General features: G+C 36.9%; 2 protein-coding genes and 1 long non-coding RNA gene across 3 annotated transcripts in view; 1 reads left to right on the top strand and 2 right to left on the bottom strand.

The window, feature by feature from the left end:
- The window catches only part of LOC128074677 (uncharacterized), a 406,066-nt gene that overhangs the window by 269,551 nt on the left and 116,931 nt on the right, over positions 1-19,584 (top strand). The window lies entirely within an intron of this gene.
- SV2C (synaptic vesicle glycoprotein 2C) overlaps positions 1-19,584 on the bottom strand; it is a 98,830-nt gene that overhangs the window by 31,061 nt on the left and 48,185 nt on the right. Inside the window, exon 4 of the mRNA XM_052670719.1 lies at positions 15,250-15,401. Coding sequence (XP_052526679.1) covers positions 15,250-15,401 — 152 coding nt within the window. The remainder of the gene's footprint in view (positions 1-15,249; positions 15,402-19,584) is intronic.
- Positions 1-19,584, bottom strand: part of IQGAP2 (IQ motif containing GTPase activating protein 2) — a 228,026-nt gene that overhangs the window by 165,204 nt on the left and 43,238 nt on the right. The gene's annotated exons all lie outside the window — the stretch shown is intronic.

Genomic DNA, 19,584 nt, shown 5'->3' with positions numbered 1-19,584 from the left:
ACCTTACAAAAATGACTAGAATTTCGACATCTTGCAGAACCAAAATACCACTGAACTTAAATTTAGTCTGCCCTGAAATTGCTAAACTTAGCTGTGAGTGACATCCAGAACTTGAACCCAAATATTTTAGTGCTGCTGATTGGAATAACGGTAAAACACCGCTGAAACTGAAAAACAAGAGAGTTCATCTAAATAACATAACTGAGAAATATTCTCGATACTTTCAAGAGCCTGAGTGAAATATACTGTCTCTAACAAAAGCAAAATAATGTTTCATAATTATTCTTTAACTATATTGATGTGAAATTCCAGCAGCACAAAGAAGAACTTATGTCCTTCATGTGATTAGATTATTAATATCGCACGGGGAAATGCAGTGATATTTTTAGCCTCGATTGATAGGTATTCTTTAACCCCATTGACCCAGCAGGTAATTTTTGCAGAATAATTCAGGAAATAAAATAACCTAAGTGTGTCAGGCCATGATTGGGTTACCTTGACAGAGCTGCATCTAAAAGACTCTAATTCTCATTCACATCTGTCTGTCTCTCAAGCTAATGCTATTAATCCCTTACAGACATAAGGATCAACAGTTCACTGAAAGAAGAAAGTAATGTTGCTAAACGGATGTATTTCACCGTGTATTAAACCCAGACTTTGTCTGCTTACAATTGAAACCGTGATTAAAAGGAACAAAGCATTTTTTAATTACACATTCCTTCTCCCGCTGAGCAGGCAGTTGTCAGCTCCTAACACTCAGCATTTGCCAGCACTAACATCTGCAGACCTGAGATTATCAGGCCTCCAATCTTTTTGGCTAAAATATCTACCATTTAAATAAGCACTAGGTCAGCAGCAAGCAGTGCTGACCACACCTAGAAAATCACCTGCTGTCTAATAACATCAGAAACAAATTCTCTATCCAGTATATGGTGCTGTAGGCCTCAAGCTTCAGTACTTCTAAATAGTGACATCAGTAACTTGATTTTTAAATGATTTTAATACCTGCTCTAGTGCTGCTTAGTCTATTACTTTTCTCTGAGGAGAATGTTAGTGTATACTTCATACAAAAATGAGATACTTGCCTAAAGTTCATTAAAGTTTAGACAAGATATGTCAGCCTTTCACTTGAAACCATATAAATAGTCTGTGCAGAATCTAGAGCTTGATAAAAATCCCATAAAAAGTAGATTTTATTTGAATACCCAACAACGTTGGGATGGGGCCAGGTGGGTGGGAAGAGAAAAAAGTGTGCAAGTGTGGAGTGCAATAATCCCTTGACCCAGGTGGATCAAGGTGCTGTGACTCACAAGAGCAAATAAAGGTACGAAACTCATCTCTGAAATGGCAGAGATTGCAGGACATGATACTACAGTGTTAAGTAACAACTCCTATTAAGGGAAATGCAGAGAATATCCCTTTTATTATATAGAATTATTTCTTATATCCCTTATTTAGGAAAAAGAGCTTGAAAGTAATGGAAGTTAATATAGATTGACACTAAGTTGAACTTTGCCCGCTGTTCAGATGCAAGGCGTGAAAAGAGCCGTGATGTGCCATCAAAAGCTGAAGTACTGAATTTTCCTATAAATGGTTGTTTCTGTTTAATTTCTGCATCTGAATTTGGCTTTGGAAAATATTCCTTCATTTAAAGATTTGGTGTAGATCCACATAATCGTACAGGGAGATAGTAAGACTCATATGGTACCCTTTTCACACATGTGGAAACCAATTCTTGCACTAAGTGATTGAATCTAAGATGCTTTAATACATACTCTTAGCTTCAGCAGTCTTTTCAGTGTCTTGTTCATATTATGGGGAAAGGAAGGCAGCTGTAATGCTAACTCAGATCTGTGAACAGTAACTTTATTTGTCTTAACTTTTACAGGCGTAAAGTCTAGAAGCAAACTGTGAATTGTTGAAAACCATAGCAGTAGCAGACTGTATCTGGAAAGAAAACTAAATTAAAGAATGATCTAAGAATTAGCTTAACAACCAGATAAAAAATGAGCATAAAAAATTAAAGCATATTTTTTCCAGTATGAGTAAGATATTTAGTGGTTTTGCTGAATTTACATTACAGAACCTAGCAGCATGAGAATTGAGAAACTGAAAAGGTAATCACAGAATCATAGAGTGGCCAGGGTTGGAAGAGACCTCAAGGATCAATAAAACCCAACTCCCCTGCCACAGGCAGGGTTGCCAAGCACTAGATTAAGTGCTAGATCAGATTGCCCAGGACCCAATTCAACCTGGCCTTAAACACCTTCAGGGATGGGGCATCCACAACCTCTCTGGGCAGCCTGTTCCAGTGCCTCACCACCCTCTCAGGGAAAGACTTCCACATGACATCTAATTTACATCTTTTCTCCTTTAGTTTAAAACCATTCTCCCTTGTCCTATCACTCTCTGTCCATGTAAAGGGATGATTTCTCTCCAGCATCTTCTAAATAGTCGTGTACTTAAAACAAACAAACCAAAACCAAAACCAACCAACATGAAAAAAAACAACCAACTAATAGAAAAAAAAAAGACAAAAACAACAAAATACAAAGCAGAATTCTAGGCCACTGAGGGTTAATGTTGTGCTGATACCATCAGAAATCTCATCACAAGCACTGTGGCACATAATTGATCTGGCTGTTTGGCTAACTGAGTCTGTGGCCAGAGAGATTTATGTACTCATGTAATTCTGCAAAGTCCTTGCTTGAGTACGGCTCTGTGCAGCTGCTCACTTACAGCACTTTACAACCCTCAGAACAGACAAAGAGGTAAAATCTGCTAGAGACTACTCTGAGAACAGCTTTGGCAAGCTCAGTATTGAATCATCCCTGTAACTTAGAGGCTTGTCTGTCTATGAAGAAAGGGCTCTGTCATGCTTTCGAGAGACCATAGATCAAGCAGATTCAACTAATGTTAAAAAGGAAGAGTAGGGAGTGCGCATTTACAAGAAGCAGCTGTCAAGTTTAAGAATACTGTGGTGAGTATGCATCCTGAGCCCATGAAGTCAAATGGTACTAGAAAGAGCTTTGTTTGTAGGATCTCACTTTTGATTTCTTGTTGATTTCCACCTCTACATTTCTACATTAGTGTTTTCCATTCCTTTATTGTACCGCACCTAATTAATAAGCGATGAATGGATTGCACATGAAATTCGATATGTCCGTTTGGACAGTACCAGAGAGAACTGATAGAGCAAATTGCCAACAGATGATAAAATCTAACAGTGTAAAATGGCTAAATGTTCTGTGGAATAGGCTGAAATTTTTGCCTGTGACAAAATCCGATTACACTGTTGCTGAGTGGAGACTTCACTCTACCAATAGGGAAAACACATTCAATAATCTCTGTGTGCTTTACTGTAGGGCTGTCTGCACCCTGTCCATAGCTCTGAGCTCACAAAATGAAACCACAATGGTTTCAAATACACACTTGGTGTGTATGTACAATCAGAGAAAAATGTGATTCAAACCTTGGAATTATTTTACTGCGGAGTTGTAAGAACTGCTATAAAGCTAAGCATTTGGTTGAGAAGTTGTTGCAGACACTCTTAATTACAGCTATTAAGTGTAGAAGCTAATTGAAAATGTAAGTGCTCCTGTCCTGGTCTGGGACTTCCAGTGATTTATGTGCATCTGGACTGAGGATATTTAAACGATGGGCTCACGGTGAACAAGAAAAGAGAAGCAATTAATCAAAAACGACAGTCAGAAAAAAGGCACAACAAAACACTGCAGTTCATGAAAAGACAATGGGGCCTATTTATCTAGTCTAACTTTTACAAACAAAGCAATCATTGAAATGCTGCAACATTTTCTGAAGAACGGGGAGAGGATGGATCATTTACCAGCGATGTGCCTTTCATCTTCTGCATTCTGCCGCAGTGTAATAACACAGCATCCACACAGTTCAAGGAGGTCTTTCGAAATGTAACCTTGTGATATTTTATTTGTTTAGAAAATTATTGCATGAAAAATCCTTGTCTGTTTTTCTTTCCACAAGCATTTTAGTACTGTGATTGCAGTCTCATTTCCCATTTTGCTTTTTATCTTTTATTATCTTTTTTTAATTTTAATTTCAAGCAAATAAATAACGAACAGTATCATATTACTAAGAGAGAGACAGACTAGGTAGTCAGTTTATGTAATTTAACAATGTGACTAAATACACATGCTCACATCTTCTAACTTGACCGTTTGAAAACATGGATATTTCTGTACCTACAATACTATGTGTCAGAGGACCCAAATTCAAACTTCAATCAGAGTCTTTCAATACAGTATTATTTGCCCTCACAAATAATAAAGTAGCAATGACTTCCAGTTACAATCTGTCCTATTTGTCCAAAGTGAGAAGGAGATTTTTACTCACAAGAAGCAGTTGAAGTGTTTCAAACGTAACTACAAAAGGGATCAAGAAAACTACTAATATGCTTGGGTATATGGGTTGGACTTGATGATCTTGGAGGTGTTTTTCCAACCTTGGTGATTTCATGATTCCATGACAACAAATAATTCGTATGCTACCATTAAAGTAATGCCTCCCATGTATTTCTATGGAAAGTACAACAGATACAAAGAGCACAATAACACTGTGTGATACATTCTCAGCTACAAAACACTATTTTCCAACACAGTCACTACCATTCGCTGTGCATTTTCACCAGCAATGAACAAGAGTGCATGACACTCTTGTAAAAATCTGCGCCAATGGAGATGCCCCACTGTTGCCACTGCTAAAACACACCACCCACCGCTTCACCGTGCTCACATCCACTGTTTGGTCTTCAGAAAAACTCAGGTACTGTCAGTGAATGTCAGTGGGTGGCATTTTTCCCGCACAGAGGAATTCAATGCCACATCTTTGCTTTATACACACTTCCCTGTCAGATGTTGTTTTGTGAGACTGCCTCTCTGCAGCCATCTGTCACACAGCAACAAAATATAGTGGGACATTGGGTGGGAAGATTCAACCTCTATTGCCATACCACCAATGTCTGCCTCTGACATTATGGGTTGACATACTAAAATAGGAGGCATTACTTTCAGTGCAGCCGTCATAGTCAGTAAATCTAACTGCATTATCAACATCTTTTTAGTTGTGATTTATCTTTTTTTAAGGCACTACTACCTTCAAGTAACAGCTACCATGGGGACCAAAACAGTTAGCACCCCTAACAAACAGCCCCTGCACTAGAATGGAAAAAAGATAATATAGGCTCAAATAGCATGAGAGGAACTAAGAGAGGTAGAAATCTTGCTTCAGTCAGTACCATTCCTGAGGAGATGAGAAAGAAAAAATAAAAGAGCAAAGAAGAAATCTTATCAGATCTAGCATCTTATTTGTTTCCGGAAGTAAAAAAAAGCTATTGCAGTGTCTGATACTGTAGGCACTTCTGGTGGCAACTGGACAGAATTCTAAGGGAGGTTAATTATCTTCAAGTAATATTTTTTAATTTATAATCAAGGCCAATTGATTATGTGGAATAAATTTTCATTAAAAATAAGCCTGAGGAAAGTCTGTTGTTTTGCTGTTATAAGAATGACAGACTATTACTATGACTTCTTTGGAAAATTATGTTTATGGCATTAGATAATGATGTTAACAGCAATAGTCTGTTCATCTGTCTGTTTGTTCCTCCACCTACTCTGTTTGAAACCATTGGCGTACTTCAATCAAATCTGACAGGAAGAAATGTTTGCAGAGACAACCATATTTCCCAAACTCAAAACCAGTGAAATGCACTGCTTAGGCAGAAGTGATAGGCCCTAACAGTGCAGAGAGGAAAAGGCAGAAGTTAGTGGTCTCTCTGCCTGAATGCTAGGACTGCACTGTGACCACGCCACCAAATCTGACTTGAGCACAAAGGTGCTGCTTCTTCTCTGAGGTCAGCAAAGCAAGGAAGAGGCTGCAATGCACAAAAGTTATTGTGGGGGAGATACAGAAAGCTGCAACTCTACTCAGCACTGGTAAGACCTGGATTATTGTGTCTCATTTCTGGGCTCCTTGGTACAAGAGAGATGTGGAACAATTGGTTGAGAATCCAATGCAGGGCCATTAAGATGATGACACAGGAGTACCTCTCCTACGATAAGAGGCTGAGAGAGCTGGGATTGTTCTTCCTTGAAAAGAGGAAGCTCAGGGGGATATCTGCAAATATCTGAAGGGAAAGTTCTAGGAAGATAGAGGCAGGTTTTTTTCAGTGATGGCCAGAGCAAGAGGTAATGAGCACAAACTGGAACACAGGAGGTTCCCTGTGAATCTCAGGAACCATGTCTGCTGTGATGAAGGACGAAGGAACACTAGCACTGGTTGCCCAGAGACTGTGGGGTCACCTCTTCAGAGATCTTCAGAAGTTGCATGGATGAGGGCTTTGTGTAGCTCCATCTGAGCAGGAGTTGCACCAGATGGACCCAGAAGTCCCTGTCAACCTCAGCCAGTCTGTGTTTCTGTGATATTCCTCGTAAATGAGGAGCAGAGAGAAAGGAATTAATAAGGATCACGTAGTGATGGCCGGAAACCCTTAGGAAACAAGGCTTTGTAACTTCTCTCACAAAATATCTTGTTAGGTTTTTACTGAACCTGCAGATAAGCAAATTTTCTCTTTCAAAGTTAAATTACTGAGCCCAGCAGGTTATATTTGAAGCTCACTAATGAGCATTCTTTGTGATCAGTAAATAGATGAGGTAAAAGCTACCTAAGCTTCCAATGCTTGCAAATATAAACATGTAAATGACCATATCAAACCCCGTATTAGGGCACAGAAAACAACAAACTGATAAACAAAGTGATCTGTTCTGCTTTCCTAGCTGGATTTGCAAAAGCAGCTGTTTTAAATTCCGCTGTGTTCTGTCATTCTTGTTTCTAAAAATGAAGATTTTTTTTTTTTAAGTATACACATTTAACATAATCTCGTTTCATAGGATTTTTTTCAAAATGAGAGCTATCCATGAGTAGGGCCTGATAAATCAAGTTAACATTAAAACTGTCTTGTACCCACTTTAATTAATTTAGATTTTTAAAGTATAAATACAGTTTCAGCCCTCAGGATACAGAATTAATGACAATGCACTAAGTATGGAGGAGTACAGCACACTGGGGATCACTTTGCCTCTTAGTGGAATACTGAACAGATCAACAGACATTGCATCACGTAGTATATGTTGCATTATGTATGGTAGAGGAGATGCCCTTATGTCTGATCTATTCGATTTGTGCAGCATAACATCATTATAGTTCATTCAGATTCAACATTAGCAAAACATCTTTTAGATGGCCAACAGTATTTTCCATTGGCTATGGCCCCACAGATTCATCGATTCATAAACCAGAAGTTGTACTACAAATTCAAAGTATGTATAAAGAAGGTAATTTTTAAGAGCTGCTGCTGCTTTTAAAATGTGTATAAAACGTTTCCTCCACGTTAAAAAAAAGGAAAGGAGAGGAGAGGGGAGGGGAAGGGAGAGCAGGGGAGGGAAGAGATTGCTTTATAATTCTGCAGATACATTTTGCGCTAATGGGCTCTTTATTACTGAGAAAAGGCAAAATAAGCTAGTCCCTCACACATTTTCTTTGTTCTTGACTATTAACAAAAGTGAGACATCTGCAGAGAACAGATCTTCTGCAGAAAACAGAAACTACTGTATAACAGAAGATGGAGCCTTGGACTGAGATTTTTATAAATTGGCTGCTGCTATGGCTTGGGTTTGTTCTGAGCTCCTATGAAAAGGCAGAGTAGGAGGAAAAATCTTAGAAAAATGAAAAAAATATATGTTCATCTTAATTAGGAGTGCAGGATTTTCAAAATGGAGAAGTATGTGGCTTTTCTGCCATAGCACATTTACTCAACAGAATAATCTCTCTTTCCTTTGAAGCTACCAGTAAGAAATGTTTGACAGACAAGCATTTTTCCACATGTTTTGGAAATAGCAAATACTTCTCTTTATTAATTTGTGTTGTCTTCTATTTCTCCTAAGTTCTGAAGATATCTCCTTGTTTTGTCTCTGCTTTTGTTTTCCTGCCTTTTTCTGTCCTTCACCAGTACTCTCTGTTCATTTAATTGCTCTTTGAAAATGGGTGAAGGGGACTTTGCAGAGGGCATCCAATGCAGCTACTTGCTCCAAGAAAGAAGCAGTGACTGCCCCTATGCTATTCTCAAAATATATTTAGCTGATCTTTTATAAAGATGTTTAGTGACTCTGATTTTACTACTTCCACAGGAGTTTTATTCAGGAATATTTATCTAACAGATTATTAGGAAGTGGCTCTTCCTTTCCATACTTCCTCTCCTTGACTAAAAGTTCAGCTCATTACTTTCTGTCTTATCATCCATGAGCTATTTATTCCTTTTTCCTTTGCAGCTAATCATGCCTTTCTCTTTTTTCTTTCAGCAAGATTAGAAAAGACATCATCGATGGCCCTTGTGCTTATCTAAATTAGTGATGGTATCCTATTTCAAGATGTTCCAATTTTGAACAAACGTAACTGTTCTCCCAAATTTTCAGTTTATGTTGATCAGATGTTGACGTACAAGCAACCACAGTAAATCATCTCCGTAGACACAAAAGAATTTTTTCCCCCTTAGTTCTTTAGAGTATAGACACTGCAGTGATGCAGCAATATGAGATCAGTCGAGCATGGCTCTTTTTGTTATAAATCATGTAAGGGCATCCCGTATTTTTGATTGGATGGGTGCACAGCAGGAGATTATCAAATTCACCTCTAGGGACTACAGCAAAGAAAAGACGGAAGAAGAAACTCGGTGATCCTTTGCCAAAGACAAAATGATGATTTATAAAACATTTATAAGCTTTTTTGAACTTTGCTGCTGATGAAATGGTGGGAATAGCTAATAAAATAGGCGTGAAAGAAATTGAGCTTTTTGTCTGGTGCTCAGACCCACCTCTGATGTACATTTTGGAATTTCAAAGTGCTATACAAAATATCTCAAAAACATCAATATCATTTAAGTAATAGCCATTTGTTTACTGCATCCCCATCAGCTTTGACACTTTGAATTGTATATATTTGACCAGACAAATTCTAACTAAGCTTGTGTTACAGATATTAATTTCTGTGCAATCTCAATATGGTAAATAACAGCTATTGTACAGGCAATTAATAATGAAATTAAGAGTCAAACTTTTTCATAGTAATCAAGAATTTTTTTGTATTCATGTGTAGCAGTAAACTCATAATTAGAAAAGAATACAAAAGATAATTTGAGATGGATTACTTCTGGAAAAAAGAAAAATAAATAAATAAATAAATAAACACACATATATATGGTCGGCAAAAAATCTGGCTTCTGGTCTTTGTAAAACAGCCCACCAATAACTTTCCAATTTCCACAAAAATAAACGCTGAATGACAGAAAAATCTGCTTTTTATTACATTATCTAAAGTATGTATCATGTAATAGTAACTACTGTTTCATGGCATTCGTCACTACAGAAGACTGCAAACTCTTTTCTTCATTTCAAGACACTTGTCTCCCCTAAACAGACTAGACTGAAATCTCTGCAAGTGAAATCCCTTATAGCTGCTGCCTCTCAGAAGGATCCAGATCTGCTCATCAGAACTGCAGGATGGATGGCCACTAATACCCTTTTCCTTCTATTGCTTCTTGGGGATTCACCATGCCCTATGAATACTGCACAACACTAGAATATGATCTCTTATCCCAGTATTGTTGCAGTCAGTTTTTATTAAGGAACTTTTAATTCCAACAGAAAGACAGAAAAAGGGAGCTAAAAGTTTGTCTTTTTCCTTAATTGCCATTAACTAATTTTAGTACATTGTGTCCTCAGTTTAGTCTGCTGCAAATCGAGATTAACTTCTCCATTAACAGTGCCTGGTGCTGAGCATGCTCTGTGCCTTTATATACTGTGCCTTTAGACCTCCATCTCCACATCTGCATTGCAGCTCCATCCAACTCACTTATATCCATTCCTGTTTTATTACAGTATCATTCACTGTTTCATATGTAAGGGAGGTTTACTGCAGTTTTGAAAGTGTGTTTACCTTTTTAATCTCCAAGTGGATGACACAAGAACAAAGCAAACATGGCAACAGGAAGTACTACAGAAACTACTCTAGAGACATCTACCAAAAAGGTGATAATAAGATCTTTTTGATAACCAATAAAGTTTTTTTTTTCAGGCAAATTGATCTGCTTCAACTCAACTATAACGTCCTACCAATAGAAATGCCAGAAATAGAATAGAAATAGAAATAGAAATTCAGGCCACCTAACAAACCATTTACACAAAACAAAACTGATTTCTGCACTGTCATCGCAATTGCACACAGAAATGAAGGCTATTTAGGAATCCCTGTGCCCGTGAAAAGACTTCTCAGAATCAGTACAGCCATGGGGATGGAGAGTTCAATGTGTATGTAACCTTTTTAGGCAGCGGTCTTACGTGCCCATGCAAGCCCCTGGTGGTGGAGATCCTCTAACAGTCTTTGATAGTAGATATTAATGCTGCACTGCACCTGTCTTTGAGTTTATAAAGCCTTTTTGAAATAGAAGTCATGCTTTGTCTCCTAAATACAATGTTCTGCAAACCTTAGTTTTGAGTCTATAGTTCAGACACTTCTATGTCTGCATTTTTAAGCTCCATGTAACTGTAAAAAAAGCAATTAAAAAAATCCGTAAGTAGTTATATATACACTTACTGTAGTTTCATTGATTGTATATCTGTAATATATATTAATTTTTATTTATTAGGCATTCTGCAAAACTTTAAGAAATAGCTTTCTTAATTTAAAAGATTTCTGATGAAGGAAATATGTAGGAATATGATTTCTAGCCATTTCAGTCACAAGACAACTTACCAGTTATTTACAAATGCAATGAAAACATTTTCTAGAAAAATGAACATATTAATATTTTCCTGCTTATATGTAGAAAGAAATGTTAGAGTTTGACAAGAAATCTCATGTTCTGAAATTAAATACTTGTTTATAAGATTACTTATTTCACTTATTTCTCTTCTAAATTATTGTTCCTTGAGTGGTTCTATAGAATGCTGTCTTTTACAAACAGAAGTGGCTGGTCCTCAGTAAGTGGAAAAAAAGTCTCTGCTGATGAAAAATGAATAGTTCAGTTGATGATCTATGACGTAATTTAGGCACCAGCTTAAATAAAATGCTTGGTCTAAGTACTTACATCTGACTTTTGCACTGAGAATCTTAGTCTGTAGCATAATCCCACTACACTATGTTGTCTACACTAAGGAGATGAAGTTACAAATTGTGGTGAACACTATTGCTCTAACATGAGTATGTTTGCAAGTTTAGTTCATAGCTAACTGGTTGCAGAAATTCTCATTAAGTTGCAAAATACAACCAAGTGACTAATAATAATTAATAGTGATAAAGACCCCATCCCATAACTTAGAAATGTGACTAAAAACATAACAAACTTTTGATTAGCTTTATTGATCTTTAAAAAGGCAAATAAGATTGTCGTTACTTTGAAAGTGGTATAAAAAAGGAATGTGCAAAATCATTTTATCCACGACTCTGCCTTTCAGTTGCTGTACACAGTTCTTTACTCTAGAGCTTGAGGTTCAACTGCAGTTTACATGCAGAAGACTCGATATCTGCACCATCCTGATCAGACTCCCTGTCATCTTCACTTCTCCTCCTTAGCAGTCTAACTTCTTTTACATCTCATATTCAACTTTTTATAAGATCAATAGGATTGGTAAATCAGTGAGGTTAATATCTGTTTGTTGTTAAGCAAAAAGATTCTAGGGAATATTTCTGCTGTCTGAAAACAATTGAATACTTGATACATGCAAAACCAAAAATTACACAGACTACCAAAATAGAAAGTATTAATAAATGGAAATCTTTAACTAGCGGCCCTTCATTTTTAGTTTTGAGATCTGGAACCATAAGATTCTAGGCTCTTTATAAAAATAACACAGTGTATAGAAGGCAATATCTTGTATAATCGAAAACTTTGCATCTTTTCAAAATAAAGGGGTAAAATGGCTAAAAAAGTTGGGTGAGGGTAAGTTCTTTTTATTCCTATCCTTGAAGAAAGACATAAATCTAGTGTAATGAAAAGGTAATATATCACTATCAAGATTTTATACTGAAATGTAATTTCTTACTGTTAAGATTTTTCACTGTTTGAAAAATGAATTTTTTAAAGAATACTGTGATACACATTTGATGCATTTGACAGTCTTTGAAGTAATCCACCTTGAAATATTATGCTAAATTTAAAGTTGCACTTGCAAAATGGTTTATAAAATGGTAATTATCCTTCCTATCGAGCCTGACTGAAGTGTTGCATGAAGTCATTTATTCACAGCAGCCTGGTCTGGGACTTTGTTAATTGACTGCAATTAGAAGCATTTGTCTGCAGATGTTTCTTCTAATAGATTCTCCATGACCTCAACTCCTCTGTAAGGAACTCTGAACAAATCTGCATCCATTTTCAAATTTAAAACCGAAGCCAACATCTAGACTTAAAGAATCTCTGGAACTTGCTTGCCTTCCAGATGAAATCTTTCAGCATGCGGTCACTGCAGCACTATGTCACCCTGATTCCTCTCTTAACAACACACTGATGCCAAGGCAATTATTAGCTTCCCTATATTTTAGAATGTCTCAGTTTTAAAATGTCCCCTTGTTTCAGACATGCCTGTGCTGCTTGAACAAAAACAAATAAATGGTTACTTATTTTCATTTTATCAGGAAAAGATAGAGCTAAATCTTGAACAGCTGAAGTGGTATAGGTTCATTATTGTTTTGGAGGTAGATAATATATATCAGCTGTGAATCCAGGACCTTTTAAAGTGTCTTATGTAAGACTGAGAAAAAAAAAATATACCCAGAAGATGACTCAGTGCTGCTGGTTTGCTATTTTTCTGTCCATTTTAGAATAATTTTACTATGTTCAATGGCAGTTTGTTGCTTTTCAATAGTTGCAACTTCATGCCCTGCCTTTGAGCAATTTCAGTGTTCAGATAGGAAAAATGAACAGTATTTATCTCGCAGATGAGAATCAGAGAGCTCAGAAATTTCTATACGCTATACAAATAGGCCTTAGAAGTGGTTGAATGCTTTGCTTATAATTACGTTTTGCTTACTGGTCAGTGGAGATGTGATTAATGAGAAGGACTGAAGTCAATTTGAAGAAGAAGATCCATCTTTGCCTAATTCTATCAAAACAATTCAATGGAGACCACACAGAAATCCTAAAAGAAAGTTGCCCTACAGGAGTCCTCATGCATTCAAGTGATACAAATGATGTGGAGGTTGGAGACAGCATTAACCTGACCAGGACTGTTTGTAGGATACAGCACTGTGTGAACACTCCCCCCCCCAGTGTCAGAGCAATATTTGACCTGGGTGTACTCTGCAGTGCCTATGAGCTCAGCACATCTTGATCACAATGAAGCATCTTCAATCTGATACTCAGCAGAATAGCTCCACGCTTGTTTCAGGAAGTAAAACAAAGGCTTTGAACTTGACTAGATAGTCTAATTTACAATAAAGACAATTGAAAGACATCATCCAAACTCACAAGCATACTTTGCTTAAATTCCCCAAAAGGTGTATAAACCTACTTGTTTTGCTATGAGAAAGAATTGCACCTGCTGCCTGCAGCTTCCTTATTAGCCCTCTCTTTGGCTCTTATGACTTTGCTTACTATACTGCAAAGAGAGTAATTTGCATGGCTATAGCTGAAGAACACTGTCTTTTAAAAATGGTTTTTGCATTCTTCTGTCTTTAGTGATTTTCCTATGTACTTTTGCAGAAGTCTACCATACACAAAACTGAAAAAAAGCTGCATGGCTTTTTGTTATTGGTGTTTTTCTACTGCTATAGAAAGAAAAAAATAATTCCCTCCTTTTCCTGTCACTACTGTAATATAGGGATGTGCATTATTATTCATTGAGATACACTGCTCTGTAACATTTTTAAAAGCATTTCAGTGAAGGTTATCAAGTCATGAAATCTACAGTGAAATCAGGCAGTCTATTTAAACCAGTGTTTGTATTTTTCTCTGAAAGGTAAGGGAAATAAAAACACATTTTAAAAAAAAAAAAAAAAGTACTGAGAGCAATTTACTAATTGAAAAAAAAAAAAAAAAAAAAAAAAACACCAGAAAACTTTATATATAAGCACTGTGTCTTGCCAGCAAAGATTCTTCTCTGATTTCAGCAATCCAAAGCCAAAAGCCAAGGTTAAAGAGAGAGATTCTGGCTGCATGTACAGTCTAAAATTAATTTTAGTGCAAGAGTCTACGTATTTGATTGGTCTGCATGGTTATAATTTATTTCTGGGCCCTAGTGTCTGGTAAATGTTCCAATCACTCTGGGCAAATCTCCTAAATTTTTTCCTCCCCTGCACAATAAATTTTGATAAATGTCATTTCCTGGCTTAAGAAAACTGCTCTGCATGCTACCTAGCTCACAGAGTTGCTCTACTTGTCTTGAAGAATGCCAGCAAGAAGTGCTTACAGAGCCTAATTTTTAAAAACCACTGAGAATTCCCAAAAGCCCTTAAGACCTATAGGAATTTAGTGCCTCTAAAATGCAGAAGCAGGAGACTGAGTAGATCCTCTACCTCCACTTAATGTTTAATTATGTCACAGTAGTAAAGAGGCCTTTCACAAAGTAGTTTACACTGCATGTTCATATAATTTCAGCTACAGGAAGACTTCTGTCATATTTCCCCTCACTTACCCCGACCATATGTAAGTGCACTCTATTTGATTTCTCTTATTTGTACATCACTGTATAGCTGTACTAAAAACATTCAGCACAGCTTTACATTCACAACTACTGCCACAAACATTAAGACATTCTTAATTCTTCTTTCTTAAGGGAGAGTAATTGAGATTCTATGTGTTCCAAACAAACAATGTACAAAATCTAACAGAAATTTGACACCCAACATTTCAAAAGATATTTTCTCTGAAGCAAGTCTCCATATCAGCTGTTTTCTCCAGTTTCAATGGTAAGACTGACTACCTTTCTATTTGTCCAAATTTCCAGAAATCTAAAGAATCTGACTAAGCATGGATATTTGCTAATTTTTACTCTGTAAGGTATTGTTATTTAGCGTATGATCTATTCTCCTCACTTCCCCCAAAATAAAGATTTTTTTTTTTTAAACGGCAGAATAATTATTTTGAGAACTGACATGTTTAAGTTATACTTTAAAAGCTTTACTATTTAATTAGGAGAGAGAGAACTTACAAGGAGATGTTTGCCTTACCATAATGAGGAATGATTGCCCAAGCCATTGCAGAAGCATAGATACCGCCAATCATCCAAAACATACAGAGCCAACTCAGGTGTTCTCCTCGTTTCTCCCGAGCAAGCACTTCCGAAAAATAGGAGAAGACTGTTGGCACAGCTCCACCAATCCTAGAAGGAGATACATACCATGTGTTTAGGGAGAAAGTAACAGCCAGTTATAGTGAGAGCTAGGCCACGGTTAGTGTCATTTAGAACCTAAACTACAAGCAGATTTCTAGCAAGGTTGTATTTTTTTTTTTAATTGCACCATGTACTGGAGAACAATATGCTTTCACCACCTTGGGTGCAACTTTTGTCAAAGATTTCCTTGAAAACTGCATATACACTTCAGTATGTTCAGTGATTCAAATGGATTGCCAATGTGCTGGCCTTTGGAACAGAAACCAGCACAAAGTGCTAACTTTCACACAAATGCTGCAATTGTGGCCATCTATTTTTGAGCGTCAAAACATGCTCCGTTTTACTGAAATTGTTAGTAATTTTCCCAGAGGATCATAGGTATTTCTCTAGGTCTTCAGTCTTCTGATTTAGGCAACCAGGAAGTGACTAAATGAGAACTATATTACTAGTACATTTTATTCCATTCCTATTTAAAAAGATGTAATTTGCTAAGCCTGTGCTTGCTGTCTACATAATTTCTGTAATGGAAAAGTCAATGCATTCATATCATATTCACAGTTTTTAATACAGTAAAAATAAACAGCATCTAAAGGTCAGCTGGGAAAAAAGGGATCTCAATGTGGTTTTGCAAAACTTGTGTAATTTAAATATGTACCAAGTTCCAGGTAACCTTTTACTGTTTTTACCTCTTCATTACACAGCACAAGCTTGTGTAAGCTATAATTTCCTGCTGAAGTAAATATCTATGAAGTTGGAAGAGATACACTTACATAACAGTTCACATCCTTAGAAGAAGCAAAGTCTTGCATTGTTCAATTTTTGATCTCAACTTTTAAAGATAAATGTGTATTTATGCTGTCATTTTGATGATAGGTAAACTGGGAGTAAAACCAAGGATCTTATAACAGATTAAAACAAATATTAGAAAGGAACATATGAATACAGAAATGGAATTTCAGTCCTAATAAAAATCAGTTTCATGTCAATGCTGTCTACTTTAAGATACCTTCTGGTATAGCAATGAAATACTGCATTGAGCAGTTACATGCTATTCTATCACTTCTTTCTGGGTAGCTTTTGACAAAGTACTGCCAATCAACTCTTACCTTTACAATTAATGTACCATTGCTGGGCCTGTTAGTCTAACATTCTGCAAGTTCTACAAAGAGGTATGCAGTATCTCATATTATTTTCATGGTTAGAACACTTAAATTGTTTTGGCAGGGTATTGTCCTCCCTTGTAAGGAAGAGTGCCCTAGGAGGATATCCTGGAAGCTTGGGAAGAGGAATGGTAGAAGCAACATGGTGAAGAAAAGGACTGTGGCTCATTTTGCTGTAACTGGGTACTCCCTGCCCTCAGTGTTATTCTAGGGCATGTGGGCTCTCCTTTTCCCAAGGCTTAAGTGGATTACATTAATAACCTCTTACTGTTCAGGGCTCAGTCGTAGCACTGAATTGCATTCCCACAGTATTCCTTCCTCAGCATCCAAGGAGGATCCATTTTGACCAGGGTGGGGTTCTTTCTTTTTTTGTTTGTTTGTTTGTATGTTTTACTTAGTTAGTTGTTTTTTCATTTCAAAGAACAGTTATCCAGGGGAAAGTGACAATATATGAATAAGAAACTAATTCAATTCCTGATATCAGAAAAAACCATCCAAATTGAAAGCCATGCCTTTATAGTGTTATTTCTGAATGCTTTCTGTTTGTGGTTTTCTGTGAAATCATGAGGAGGAGGCAATCAAAATGGGATTTAAATGACATACCACAGGAGAGCAGAATTTAGTGAAATAAATAATAAACTAAGGTACATTTGCATTTTTTGTTGTCACAAGCAAAGGTGATAAATGTCTGCTAACCTATCTTCATAGCTGTGATTTGTCACAACAGATTTTGGAAACTGCTCAGTGTGAGAGCTAGAATAAATGAAAACAACATTTAGGCAAGGCATTCAGGAGCCTCTGGCTTCAGGGAGCCTTTTTTTATTTGCAGATTCATTAGCCAAAGAGGCTTGAAATGCCTCTTTGAATAGAGGCAATATAGGCACATAGGAATAGAGATAATTAGGAAAACAACAACAACAAAACCCTTACAAAATACTAAATGCACAAGCAGGATGGTGTTCTTCTCCTGAAATATCTTGGCTTCTTCACTTCCAAATCTGGAGAAGATTCAGGCTCAAAGACTGTTTCTGTGTATGTTGGTATTTTGCAAGTTTTCACCTTATTACTGATGACATACTAAGTCCACGAGATCAAAACACACTTGCTATTCTGCTTCCAATACTTGGAAGCAGCCTATCACCTTCATTTCTCCACTCGCACTTAATAGATTTTTATACTCCCACTTGCACAAATTCAATTAAAAACATCTTTTTGTTTTCCTCCTAGAACATCCGTTAGATCAGTAAAATATGTGAGAACAAGCATCCAGATCAACTCATTCACCTTGTGAACTGATGGATAATGCCCTATAAAAAAGCAGTGTGATGTAGATCACAGACTGTTGATCATTTCACAGAGTATACTACGTATACTAGAGATGTCTTCCAGGTACACATATGATCCATACTGTAATAATAGCAAGAGTCTCTGAGATAGTTTCACGTGATTATTTACAGATCTCTTAAATACTGTCAGTTCTGATGGAAACTGATAAGTAAATAATTAATTACTCGATTTTTTCAACAACAGTAAAAAGAGTTAAGAGAAATTTGATGTCAAATACAACCATATAATTAGAAAGAGTTTTCTTGCAGTACCTGATCAGCTAGATATGTCAGATAAGCTGCCAGCATTGATAAGCACAAAATCATTTCCACATCCACAGAGGCATTACTAGCAGAGATAGAGATGTGATCATACCACAGGCCACAACTGAAGTTCTGGTCCCCAGACATAGACTGTCTGGAGAGTGGCAACAGGAGAGCTATAAAGATGACCAAAGACCTGGAGAATCAGCTCTATGAAGAAAGGATGAAGCAGTTATTTCACTCTGGAGAAGAACAGGTCCAGGCATGACCTTATCACAGTATTTCCACAATTGAACAGTGGGTAATAAAAGAAAGGAGTCACTCCCTTCACTTGGAGAACACAAGGGGCGATGAGTACAAGCTGGAAAACCTGGGAAAGGTTTTACCATTATGTAAAAAAGACATTTTTTACAATGAAACAAATGGCACGATTTCCCTACTGGTGTGATAGAATTCCTTTCAACGGAGACTTTCAAAATGTGGTTGGACAGGGTACTTGTCCAGTCATAGTCATATCATCTAGTCTCTCTTTCCCAGTGGAAGGTTGGATGTAATGATCATTCAAAGACCCTTCTTTTCAAAGACTCTTCCAACCTGGGATTTTCTATGAGTTTATGAAGTCTTGATCTTTCACAAACCTGATTCTCTCTCTTTTTCATTCCTCCTTTCAAATTTCTGCTTTCTCTTTAGGATTATATGTTGTATAGGCTCTCTACCTTGCTTATGTGTGTCAATTTTCCAGCATTTCTCTTCCTTTTGTATAAATTTCCTTTCCCATCACAATCTTCTCCTCACACAACAAGCCACTTTTCTACATGCTTGGTCAGGTTTATATTATTCAACCTTTACCCACGTCTGAAGAAGAAAGGCTTGGAACCAAATCTATTTGAAAAGCTCAGACCTGGCCAACTTCTTTCTTGGCTTGTCTGAGAAACATATCAGCTCTTTTGGCATACACTATCAACTCTGAAGCCAGTAAACTGCGGAACTGTTCATTAGCTTTCAGAGTACACCTTCTGATAGCCACGGGTGGGAGGCAGCTGGAGATTATAGAGAAATTAGAGGCAGAAGGATTGTAACAGGGTAGAAGACGTGAGAAAGAAATAGAGCAAATGAGCATGAAGATACAAAAGATAGCTACAACATAATAATGAACACTGATGACACACAGAAGGAGCCTGTTCGTTGAGATCTGAGGTTCTTGAAGGCAACAGCTTGTGTAGTTGTGCTGTGCAACTGCGTGGTGTTCACATGGCCCGTGAATCTACTAGAAATTCTTTGAAGATCTTGTGTGTATAGACCTGTCCTTCCTGTCCTCATCATTCAGAATATGGAAATATAGAAAAGTATAAGAATTTCTTGCCTCTGTATGTAATGAACAAAAATAGTGGTAAATAGCCATTTGGCTGGATTTACATGGCC

Source organism: Tympanuchus pallidicinctus, unplaced genomic scaffold (assembly GCF_026119805.1).
Source record: "Tympanuchus pallidicinctus isolate F22 unplaced genomic scaffold, pur_lepc_1.0 scaffold9, whole genome shotgun sequence".
In the NCBI taxonomy this organism is placed as follows: Eukaryota; Metazoa; Chordata; class Aves; order Galliformes; family Phasianidae; genus Tympanuchus; species Tympanuchus pallidicinctus.
Note: the sequence above shows the minus strand (reverse complement) of the source record. Positions and strands in the feature narration are given on the sequence as shown.